Source organism: Rhincodon typus, chromosome 16 (assembly GCF_021869965.1).
Source record: "Rhincodon typus isolate 14 chromosome 16, sRhiTyp1.1, whole genome shotgun sequence".
Taxonomy (NCBI): Eukaryota; Metazoa; Chordata; class Chondrichthyes; order Orectolobiformes; family Rhincodontidae; genus Rhincodon; species Rhincodon typus.
Window position 1 is genome coordinate 14,251,279 of NC_063347.1, and position 12,425 is coordinate 14,263,703.

Below are 12,425 nucleotides of genomic sequence, written 5' to 3' on the forward strand. Positions count from 1 at the left end.
ATAGGAGCAGGAAGCCTTCCTGCTCCTATGATGCTGCTTGGCCTGCTGTGTTCATCCAGCTTTACACCTTGTTATCTCAGATTCTCTAGCATCTGTAGTTCCTACTATCTTTAACATTGAATGTAATCTATTTTTAGTACGGAATGAACTTTAGCATCAATCACCAAGTGCAACCAGAATAAGTAAACTATTTAGCACTAAACAAATACGCGAATCAAAGACTGGTCGATTTTCTCAATGGCAGGGCTCAAGGCATTTTGACATCATCGCGTACAGGTGTTAACCAAACTCATTGGGTTGTACTTTCACCTGAGTTGGAAGGTTGTGGGTTTAACTGGAAAGGCAAATTAGCAGGACTTATACACTTAATGGTAAGGTCCTGGGGAGTATTGCTGAACAAACAGACCTTGGGTTGCAGGTTCATAGTTCCTTGAAAGTGGAGTTATAGATAGATAGGATAGTGAAGAAGGTGTTTGGTATTCTTGCCTTTATTGGTCAGTGCATTGAGTGTAGGAGTTGGGAGGTCATGTTGTGGCTGTACAGGACATTGACGAGGCCACTTTTGGAATACTGCGTGCAATTCTGGTCTCCCTGCTCTTGGAAAGGTGTTGTGAAATTTGAAAGGGTTCAGAAAAGATTTACAAGAATGTTGCCAGTGTTGGAGGGTTTGAACTATAGGGAAAGGCTGAATAGGCTGGGGCTATTTTCCCTGGAATGTCAGAGGCTGAGGGGTGACCTTATAGACGTTTATAAAATCATGAAGGGCATGGATGGGGTGAATAGAGAAGGTGTTTTCCCCAGGGTGGGAGACTCCAAAACTAGAGGGCATAGGTTTAAGGTGAGAGGGGAAAGATTTAAAAGGGACCCGAGAGACAACTTTTTCATGCAGAGGGTGGTGCGTGTATGGAATGAGCTGTCAGAGGAAGTGGTGGAGGCTGGAACAATTACAACATTTAAAAGGCATTTGGATGGGTGTATGAATAGGAAAGGTTTAGAGGGATATGGACCAAATGCTGGCAAATGGGACTGGATTTACTTAGGATATCTGGTCGGCGAGGACAGGTTGGACTGAAGGGTGTGTTTCTGTGCTGTACAGTTCTATGACTCTATGACTCTTATCGTTCACTTATCAGGTTTGACCACTTTTCAACTATTGTTTAAAATCTACACAGACTGAAAGTGCTGGAACAGATTCCGCTTGAATCAGGTAAAGAACTCTTTTGTTTATTTACTTACTTAATGCTTCAGCACTTGTGGTGATGTCAAAAAAGTATGTTTAAATAAAAATGGGAGATTACCTATATACTTTCAGGAATATGAAGCTTTGAAAGGAGCAATTCCAGAAAACTCAACTTTCTCAGGGATTTTTTGAAAAGTCAGTCTCGCTTGTCTTGCAAAGACAAAATTTTGTCTCCGTAATTATTATGAGAATCAGGGTTGCTGTTATTTTTAAGTCAGATTAAAATGAATCTGCTGGCCAAATTGAGATTTGCAATATTGCAAAGAACTTAACCATGCAAAACAATTAAAGCAAATTCAGCTGGAAGCTATTTGCACTTTTCAACAAATGGGTCTCAGATTTTGAGGTGGTTTTATTTCAGATAGAGAGGAAATGTACGAGTTTGTATAAGTGAAATCTGATTTTCTCAAAGCTGAAGCTTGAAACTGATAGAAAAAAACTTTGAAGCTGATAACTTGATAATTTTCTGAATTGCGATAAGATTTCATAAGGAGTGGCTGGCTTGATCTTATATAACAGTGATATTTATGACATAAAGACAGAATATACAGGAGAAACTCAACAGGTCTGGTAGCATCCGTAGAGAAATAGAGTTAATATTATATTACAATATTATATTGTAAATATATACATATTCCATGATGTAAAATTGTTTTGAAAGCCTTTTGAGTGAGTTTAAAAACAAACCAGTGTTAACACTGACTGAGGCAAAGCAAAGCATGTGGTATGTAATGGGGCCAGGTAGAGAGACACTGATGTAAATGTCAATCATTGAAGAATGCGGTAACATCTTTGCAAAATGTCAGAACATGTAGCAAGATAATATCTACAGAACTGCTGTCTCCAATCAGCAAATGTCAAGCAAAGCAGGGTGCAGCAAAGAGGAAAGTGAAAGACTGGTCAGGGATTCATTTCTGAAGAAAGACCCACGAAACCAAATTTATTTTGTGGAAATAGCACGACTAAGTGTTTTTAAGGATGGCTGTCTAACTCATATAATGAACATATATGGTAAAGTTGTCATCATCACAGAGGACCATAGGGCTGGTCTCATTAACCGGAAGATCACTGTAGTGATTGTAACGAGGTCAGCCAGGTTGCTGATGTCACAGAAACTTAAAGAACTGCAGAGGCTGTAAATCAGAAACAAAAACAGAAATTGCTGGAAAAGCTCAGCAGGTCTGGCAGTATCTGTGGAGAGAAATCAGAGTTAACATTTCGGGTCAAAAGTCCCTTCCTTAGACTGTTCACAAGGTCAGAGGTGGGGGGAAGCTGTTTTAGTAATTAGTCACTTGGTAAATATAGAAATTACTGTTGGAACAGGCAGCCTTAAATTGATAGAAAATGCTGGAAATAGTCAGCAGCTCAGGCAGCCTCTATGAAAAGAGAAAGATTTAGATCGATGGCCCTTAGTTATCATTAAAAACAATGCTTTATGTCAAGCGTGGCTCAATTTCATTGAGAATGGAGATGGAGGATAGAGTTTATCTAGCTCCCTGAGCAACTCTGCTATAAGATCCAAATGAATTTTTACCCAACTTTATTTGTAGGAATATATTCACGATTAAAGTGATCTTTGGAGGATTGTACCGTGGGGGGGGGCTGCGGGGGGGGGGGGGGGGGGGCGGAGGGGGTGGTGGTGTGCAAATGATCTTTTCTCATTCTAACTACATTAGCCTGTAAACATCTTGAAAAACAGGATAAGGTAATTTGGTTAATGTCACTTTTCCTTTGATGTTTTTGACTTAGACTAAGATTCCCTACCTTTGCATTTGCATTTAATTGATGTATTATGTGGCTGGGAAATCCAAATTGTCAAATAATTACTGAAGCATCGATCAGCCTGCTCTGAGATGCAGAGGAAGATGAAAAACATCTTGATAGGGCATAAGGAGATTCTGTTTGTAGGGACAGGCAGCATTGTAGAAGCTAGATCCAGAGTGAAGAAGAGTCCTTAAAAAAATTGGATATCCAAAGGTCAACACTTGAGGGAAAAAAAACACACACATTTTTCTGTGTGACTAATGCCTTGTTACTCAACAGATTGTTTTGTTACCCTGACCACAACATTTTGTGCAATGTGAAGAGTAGGAACAGAAAATGCTGTAAACTCTCTGCGGCTTTGGAAAGAGGATGTTGTGTTCTAACAAAGAACAACTCAACATATTGACCCTAGCTTCATCTCTCCATAGATGCTGCTTGACCTGAAGAGTAGCTCCAGATATTTCTGTTTCACAGTTCTGTTTTATTTTGTTTTACGCAGTGACATAGTCTTATAATGCATTCAGTATGTCATTTTAAATAAACATAGAGAATGCTGGAGAAACTTAGCAGGTCTGGCAACATCTGTGGAGAAAAAAGGAGTTAATGTTCTAAGTCTGATATGACTCTACTTCAGGAGTTCCTTGATTAGGCATAAATGGTTCATCTTTCTTATAGTCATTTCCCCAGTGTTAAGTCTTATAAAATATCTCCACTACTGGTCAACCACCATGTATTTTATTTTCCCAGTCTATTTTAGCAACCCTAGCTTTGTACATCTGTTTCAGATCCATGTTTTCTACCCCTAAACTGAAAATGAAATATTATAATGTTATAGTTACACGTGTGGAAGCATCTTTTACCCGGAGATCATTATTTATTCCTGCCTCATTAAACTTTGCCAGATTTAAAATAACCTCTCCCCCATTTGTTTCCACGATGTATTGTTCTAAGAAATTGTCTCAAACACATCTATGAAATCATCCTCACAGTTACTTCAGCCAACTTGATTAGTTTAAAGCCTAGAATTGCCCAATAATTATTACGGTACCTTTCTTACAAATTCTGCTACTTCTTGATTAGTATCTTGTTCCAAAGTGTAACTATTTTTTGGAGATGGGAGGGGGCAGCTTTTCTACAAACTACTCCCATCAGTCACTTCTTTCCCTTGCTAACTGATGGCTAACATATTATGCAATTTATTTCTGCTTACACGACCAATGCATCCATCTCATTCTGCATGATGTGTGGAGTCAGTTTAAGACTTTAATTTCACCTAGTTACCACTTAATTCCTGCTCTGACCCTAATTACTAGTACACACTTTTGTTCATATGCTCTATCCCTTCCTTTCACAGACTAGTTATTCTTATCTGTATCGCTACACCACACTATTACCTTGTTCTCTCTTTTTAATCTTCTAAATGTGCCTTCCCCTGAACCTTGTCCCCTCAATTTATTTAAAGTCTTCTCTATTCTCCTAGTTTCATGATTCACAAGGACTTTGTCTCAGCTCAGTTTAAATTAAACCTTTTCTATGCACATTCTCCCCGTGTCTGTGTGGGTTTCCTCCGGTTTCCTCCCACAGTCCAAAGATATGCAGGCTAGGTGGATTGGCCATGCTAAATTGCCCATAGTGTAGATTAGGTGGGTTATTGCTCTGAGGGTCATGGACTTGTTGGGCCGAAGGGCCTGTTTCCACACTGTAGGGGATCTATGATCTAATGGAACGGTTCCCTCAGCGCTAGTGCCAGTGTGTCATTAATTGAAACCCATCTCTTCCACACCCACTTTAAGTCATGCATTTAACTGTCTGATATTATTTACCCTCTACCAATTGGCTCATGGCCCAGGTAGTAATCCAAAAACCATTACTCTTGTCCATACACTTGATCTTAAATTTTGAATGTAGCCTTTCATGCTCCTTCAGAAGAAACTCTTTCTTATCTCATTGGCAATCTCATAGTTCACAAAATTCTATCTTCCACCTCTTATTTCTGTCCTTCTAGCCTGGGGGAGATGTCCTTACCCCTGGCACTAGGCGGGGACCACATACTTATAGAACAGTAAAGCACAGGAACACCATGTCTGCATCACCCATGATGCCTTTCCCAACTAAGCCCATCTGCCTGCCCATGGTCCACATCTCTCTATTCTTTGCTTGTTCTTGTGTCTGTCTAAATGCCTTTTAAAATTTGCTATCATATCTGCTTCTACCACCTCCTCCGGCAGCTCATTCCAGGTAACTGGCATCCTCTGTGTAAAAACCTGCCTTGCACATCTCCTTTAAACCTTCCCTCATTCACTTTATGTCCCCTAGTATTTGGCATTTCTACCATGGGAAGCAGGCTCTGATTATCCACCCAATCTATGCCTCTCATAATTTTATACACTTCTATCCGGTCACCCCTCAGCCTCCGACATGCTAGTGAAAACATCCCAAGTTTGTCCAAACTTTCCTTTATAGCTAATACACTCCAATCCAGGTAACATCCTGCTAAACCTCTTTTGCACTCTCTGCAAAGCTTCTTCATCCTTCCATTGGTGTGATGACCAAAATTTCACACACTACTCCAAATGTGGTTTAACTAAATTCTTATACAGCTGCAATACGACTTGCCAAGTTTTATACTCAATGCCCCAACCGATGAAGACATCTTCTTTACCACTTTATCCAGTTGTGATTCAAACATTTGACTATGTAATGCATTTGGACAACAGCTATCAGGTATGTTCTCTTTTGGTCTTACTCCTGGGCTGCTTCTTCTCTTGTAAAAGACCAGAACAGGTCGAGTTCCTATACTGCACTGAATCCCCTCACTCACCAAAGACCAAAGTTAAATACTCTGACAACGCTATATTCTATCAAGCTCGGCTCCATATAACTTATGTAAAAGAGGTCACAGATGAATGAATATTATTTGGAATCTTAACAGACTACTCAGTTAATGCCTTTACCTAGTATTCCCTTATGTGCACTTTCCAGAGAAGTCACTGGAAATGATCAGAAGCAGGAATCTTGGCTGATCTTTCTCTTGTATCACCCAGAGACCGATGAGTCTAATTATAACATTTTAGCTATTAGCCCAGCTGAGACTAGCTACATCTGCAGGGGTGACTGTTTGGGCCTAAGACCTAGTTAGTTTGTTTGACTCCATACTTGCTTCAAAATTGAGCATGAAGGAAGCTTAAATAAAATGCATGACCAACTCAGAATTAAACAGATATTTCCTTTTCAGAAAGGGCAAGAAATCTCATACACAGAATCACAAAGTGTCAATTAAATCCCACTTAGAATAAAACAGTGTAATTTACTTGAATGAGCCATTTTGTGCCAATGAGATGCCTGTGTGTTAATATGGCTGATGTGTTTCTTTACCTTTACTAGAATCCTGAGTCAAACATTTGTGAGCGAAGATGAAGATTGCTGCATTTAATATTCAGCGGCTTGGGATAAGCAAAATCTCCAAACCCAAAGTCATGTCAACAATTATCAATGTGAGTCTCATCATAATTTTACAGTATTGATTGCTTATCACTCTAATATTTCAAGCCAACTAAAAATGGGTTTAGGAAGCAATTCAAATCACCTCTATAACTCATGTGCAAACCTCAACAATCTTTGAAAAATAACAACATTGCAGAGATTAAGTGAAAAGCGAATGCACAATCGTTGTTGCCAACTGTACCTTGGGTTCCAACTCCAACATGCACATGGTAGGAAATGTAGAAAAAACTTGTTTGTGAGCAAATAACTCAGCGGAACCAATTAACCGAGTTGGAACTGCAACCTCAGGAATGTTAATTGTGTAAAAGACTCAAAATGATGCATATTGCAAAACTGCATGTTGCAATTCAGTATAATAAATTGTCAGATTGTTTTATTCCAATGAAATTCAATCCCCTTTGGGAACTGTTTTTTAATGGGGGTGACTGCTGTCAGGAAAGCCTATGACAGTTCTGCTTTGCCTCTCTTTGAGAGGGTATGTTGAATTAATTATCATCAGACTCTTACCCAGGCAGCCAAAGGCCTACCCCTGTTCGCCAGTGCCACCAGGGAGGCCGTGGATGCTACTGATATTAAACTCTCCTGAGGTCTGGGATTGCCAAGGGTAGAGGTGAGTGATTAAGCAATCCAGTGTTTAATTTTTAGGGTCCCTTCATGGGGAGTCCCCCAACTTGTTACTGGATGAATACCAGTGGTAATTGGATGACCCAAGCTTTAAATGCCCACTTAAGAGCCTCAACTAGTGATGGGACAGGTAAGCTGTCCATGAGTTTCTTTGCCATAAATGTAAACATGGCAGAGATGGGAAAATAGCAAAGTTTGTACCCATCACCTTTCCACTTAACTAAATCTACTCCCATGATTGAACCCACAACATGTGGAAAGCAAATTCCATATTCTTTGTCTTATTGCCTCTGAATCTTCTTTTATGAAGTGTCAAAGTCATTTTCACATGTCTGTCTCCTTCTCTTGCCTTCTCATCATATCAGATAATATGTGAAGGGACTCTGTGTAAATGTGTCTTCAAACATGTGTCTGTTACTATGCACCAGTTGTATAATAATCTACCATTATTTCTCTTGTGCAGCTATTTACATGTGCATATATGTTTGTAGCAATTTATACTGACCTTGGCCAAACTCAAAAATATTTTCAGCTTTTCAACCAACCATTGTAAGAGAAGGAAGGATGCTGCATTTAAAGTAATAGAGAGATAGAGATTGATTGATTATTAACTAGAAATCAAGGGATTTTTAGGTTTGGAATGTATTTAATGTATTAAACTACCAAGATCCATTGAATATTCCCTTCAGAAGATCTTCCTTAAGACCCAACCAACTTTTCACAAGGAAAGATTGAAAGATTTATTTCAACGTGTTACTGTGTGTTACATGACAACATCATAAAATTGTTACATTTGCTTAGATTTTATTGCGCTATGACATTACCCTGATAATGGAAGTCATTGACAAGACAGAAGAAGCCACCACAAAGCTGATGGAGGAGCTCAATAAGTAAGTACAATCAGTTAACCAACTGCTGCAGTGTAGTAGTCTGGTGATAGTAGTACTTGGCTAGTCACCAAGAAATCAGAAGTTCAAAGCTCAGTATGCAAGTGATGAAATTGAACTCAACATAACTGGCAATTGCCATAAAAGCCTAACTGATTCATTCAGTCCTTCGAGAAGAGAGCCTGCCATTTCTAATGAATCTCATTCACATTGGACTCTAAACTGAACTACAAAATTGAATCTTAATTGTCCTCTGAAGTAATCGAGCAAACTATTTAGTTGTCAGCTGCAACTCAGCCACTTTTTGCATAGTGTGGCCAGCATTGGAATGAATGGCCAGTTGACTTGCTTTTAGTGTGTTTGCTTGTTGCAGGAACATTTAGCCTAGACACCAGGAAAACGTCTTCATTTCAGATACTGCCATAGAATTTTGCATGTTCACCTGTCTCATCTAAAGGTAACAACCCTAATACCTGCCAAGTACTGGTCAAAAGTCTTGGGTCCAGATGATATGTTCATGTCTTGAAATGAGGCTTGAACCCAATGCCCCACTGGCAGGGAACAATGTTGTCAACGGTGGCAAGTGGAATCAAGAAGGTGGGTAAATGCCAGAGCAGGGGAAATGATATATATTCATGGTAATTCCAAAAGCACTAAACTTGCATCAAAATCGACATTTTAAAGAAAATTTATCAAGGGTTTCTTCTTTGACTCTATCTCTTCCCATTCTCAAAATATTCTAACGTGTATCTCTACTGGTCAAGATCTTACTTCCAAGCAAATGATTTTTGTGACAATGTGCTGCTTTCTGAAGCAAAGCAAAAAAGTTCTTTCAAAGTCTTGGTCAGTCTCTATACCTCAACCATCACCGGCAAAATAGGTTATCTCCTCAGTTATCTTATTGCTGCTGGTAGGAACCTAGCTACCAGGGGATCCCAGAATTGCTATAACACAGAAGGAGGCCCTTTGGGTCATTGTATCTGCATTGGTTCTCCAAAGGAGCAATTTGCACAGTGTCACTCCCTCATCTTCTCCCCACGTACCTGCATATTTTTCCCTTTCAGATTATGATCTAATTCGCTCGAGAGTCACCACTGAATCTGGCTGTGTCACCCTGTCAGAAATGCATTCCAGATCCCAACCACTTGCTGTGTGAAAAGACTTTTTTCTCGAGTCATCATTGCTTTGTTAGGAAAGTATGTTAAATCCGTGAATTCTTGTTCTAGCAATGTGGATATAAAATTGGTTGAGGGATAGAAAATAGCAAGTAATGGTTGATTGGTAGTTTTGGGCTGAAAGAAGGTTTGCAGTCGAGTTCCCTGTAAATAGAATTGGGTCCTTTGGTATTCCTGATACATGTAAATGATCTAGATTTTGATGTGTAAAGGACAGTTTCAAAGTTTTCACAATTAACAAAACTTGGAAGAATTATAAACTGTGCAGAACTTCAAAATGGCAGTGATAGTGGAGTGGATGGATGGTTGGCAGAAGCAGTTCACTGCAGATAAGAGATTGGCACTTAGTCAAAATGTTGAGAAACCCAGTGTAGGTACAATGGTCTTGTTTTGCATTGTAACAATTCTGTAATTCCCGATGGTTGCTATGCAAATACAGATGTACACAATGGAAATTCAACAAAAGCCTGCCCTACTTTCTGATAGAATTTGCACAGAGTATTGTGAGGAAGCAGCTAATGGCAGCATGAAAAGTGTAATATTTCAGTTGGGCTGTAAGGCAGCATTAGGCCTCACTGTATGAGCTTCCTGTTAATCTTCTCTCTGGTCCTCACCAATTTTGAACATACAAGCATATAAATTAGGTGGAGGAGTAGACCATTCAGTCTTGTTTCCACTCCACCATTTGGTAAGATCATGGATAATCTGATTGTGGCCTTCATTTTCCTGTCTTCTTCAGTGACACTTTGACTTTCTTACTAACTTGCTTAGCCCTAAAAATATCCAATAACCCTGCTGCTGCCACTCTTCAGGCATGAGTTTTCTGCAGATTCCTGATCCTCACAGACAAAGAATGTCTCCATGGGGCAATTTTTTTACACAGCAGTGGTTCTGGCGTGGAATGAACTTCCTGAGGAATTGGTGGAAGTGGGCGCAGTTACACCATTTCAAAGACACTTAGATAGGAACATGAATAGGGAAGGTTTAGAGGGACATGGGCCAGGAGCACACAGGTGGAACTAGTTTAGTTTGGATTATGTTCAGCTTGGACTGTTTGGACCGAAGGGTCCATTTCCGTAATGTATGACTCTATGCCTCTAAATGACAGTCTGTCTATTTTCAGGCAGTGTCCCATGTAATTTAGCCTCTTTCCCATAAGAAGAAACATCCTTTCAGCATGTGTTTTATAAAGATCGTTTCTCAATCATCTAAGCTCCAATGGATAAAGGCCGAACCTATCCAATCTTTCTTTATAAGTTAAACCCTACCATCCCACTTATCAATCAAGTGTATCTTTGCTTTGTGGCTTCGAATTGAGTAGGATCAGGGAGGAGAGTCCCAGATGTGTCATTGCAATAGGCTGAGAAGGACTACACACCCTCACCTCCATCCTCTCACTTACGGGGGTCCTACTCAGTATCCATCTTCTCTTCTTCCTGTGGATTACCTGTACTCCCAGCAGTAGCCACTAAACTCCTCTGGTGTTGATGGAATTCTTGAGCCCTCTAAGTTGGGACATTCTCCTTGATGGGAATGAAAGCCCCATTCTTAACTTATCAAGGCTACTCCCAACATATTATCTGCAGACTTTTGACTTGTGGTGGAGGGCCAGGGATCTGTTCCCCAATAAAATCCACCCTTTAGGATTTTAATCCAAAGGGCTGATGACAGCAGCACTTACCTTTCTATTTCTTTTCCACATCTGCAGACAAGCTAAAAACCATTACTCCTTTGTACTAAGCAAGCCCCTGGGACGAAAGACTTACAAGGAGCAGTATCTCTTTATTTATCGGTGAGTAAAGAAAAAAAGATCAAAGAACATAAAAGATTGTCAAATATGGGGTTTTGACGAGTTCGAGCAAAGACTTGAGTTTTTGTTTGTTTTTCTAAGGTGTGAAAGTTCAGTGTCTAAATCATGCATGTGTCCGGTTTGCCTCAATAGGTTGCTCATTTTTCATATTTGGATATTGTAACTTTTGCATTTCTACTGGGAGCTTCACCCAATAATTGCAACGAGGGTTTTCGTAAAATGTACACTCATTGAAAAGAAACAAAACCATAGAGGTGGGAGCTTTCTCTTTCGGCTGGAGAGTCAGCAAGGGAACTCCCAGGGATCCTGGGAATCAGCAGATGGACTTCCGGGATTACAGAAGACAAAGGTGTAAATGACTTTGTGGCAGGGTGTTGTGGAATTATAAGGTTGGGCATCACAGGCAGAAGGCTCTGGGGCTTTGGAAGTAAGGTCAGGAGTTGGAGCTCAGAGGATACCCATCTCCTCTATGTCTTGCTGGCAAAATGCTTTCTAGAGACTAAGTCCAAGCGAATGCTCAGGAATCAATAAGAGACATGAGGAGTACACTTTGTTTCACAGGCATTTTGTTTCGGAATGCAACACATTATATGCTATTAGGATGGAATGGGGAACTTATTTAGAAGGAGTCTTGAAAGCCAGTCAAAGCTGTTTTAACACTGCTCTTCAGATGTTGGTTCACATATCAAAAGTCTCATTGCTGCCAGTAGCCGGGTCAGTGCAAAAGATCCATTTTTAAATTGGCTGTTCTGGTTGTCTCTGGTATTTTTGGGGCTGATAAACATATCCTGGGGTGATCGTGGGAAGTGCATTTCATCGGTGCTGTCACAAAGTTGTGTCACAATATCAACACATGAAATCCTATATGTCAGCTTTATGGTAACATCCTTGATATTTACTCCCTCCATTACTGATGCACGATGGTAGTCATGTGTGCTATCTGCGAGGTCAACTGGAACAACTCACCAAAGGCACCTCAGACAGCACCTTCTAAATGCTCAACTTTTACTACATAGGGCAAAAGTATTAGATATATAGGAACACCACAACCTACAAGTTCCCATTCCAGTGAAAATATTTCACTGTTCTTCAGTGTTGCTAGGTCAAAATCCTGGAACCCTCTCCCTGCTGGTATCATGGGTGCACCTAAACTCCAAGGACTACATTGGTTTAAGAAGGCCACTCACCACAACCTACTCAAGAGCAATTGGGAATAGGTAATAGATGCTTAGCCAGTGATGCCCACTTCTCATGAATGAATTTTAAAAAAAAATGAAATTGTTAGTATCCTGTGTATATAGGCCATTTTGAAATGAAATAGCCAGCTCTTTCAGTGGGCCCCCCATAGGAAAACCAGCTGTGCAAAGCAGCATCTCAGTGATAACAAGGTATAGAGCTGGATGAACACAGCAGGCCAAGCA

At 40.1% G+C, this 12,425-nt stretch overlaps 1 protein-coding gene across 2 annotated transcripts in view; it reads left to right on the plus strand.

Annotated features, from left to right (window-relative positions):
• Nucleotides 1-12,425, plus strand: part of LOC109937454 (deoxyribonuclease gamma-like) — a 121,380-nt gene that overhangs the window by 89,832 nt on the left and 19,123 nt on the right. Inside the window, exons 3-6 of one of the 2 annotated variants that reach the window (XM_048606601.1) lie at nt 1,134-1,207; nt 6,389-6,498; nt 7,934-8,022; nt 10,903-10,986. In XM_048606601.1, the coding sequence (XP_048462558.1) occupies nt 6,418-6,498; nt 7,934-8,022; nt 10,903-10,986 (254 nt within the window). In that variant the 5' untranslated portion in view covers nt 1,134-1,207; nt 6,389-6,417. Of the gene's footprint in view, nt 1-1,032; nt 1,208-6,388; nt 6,499-7,933; nt 8,023-10,902; nt 10,987-12,425 lie in introns of those variants that run through there. The other variant, XM_020536038.2, reaches the window with a different exon arrangement.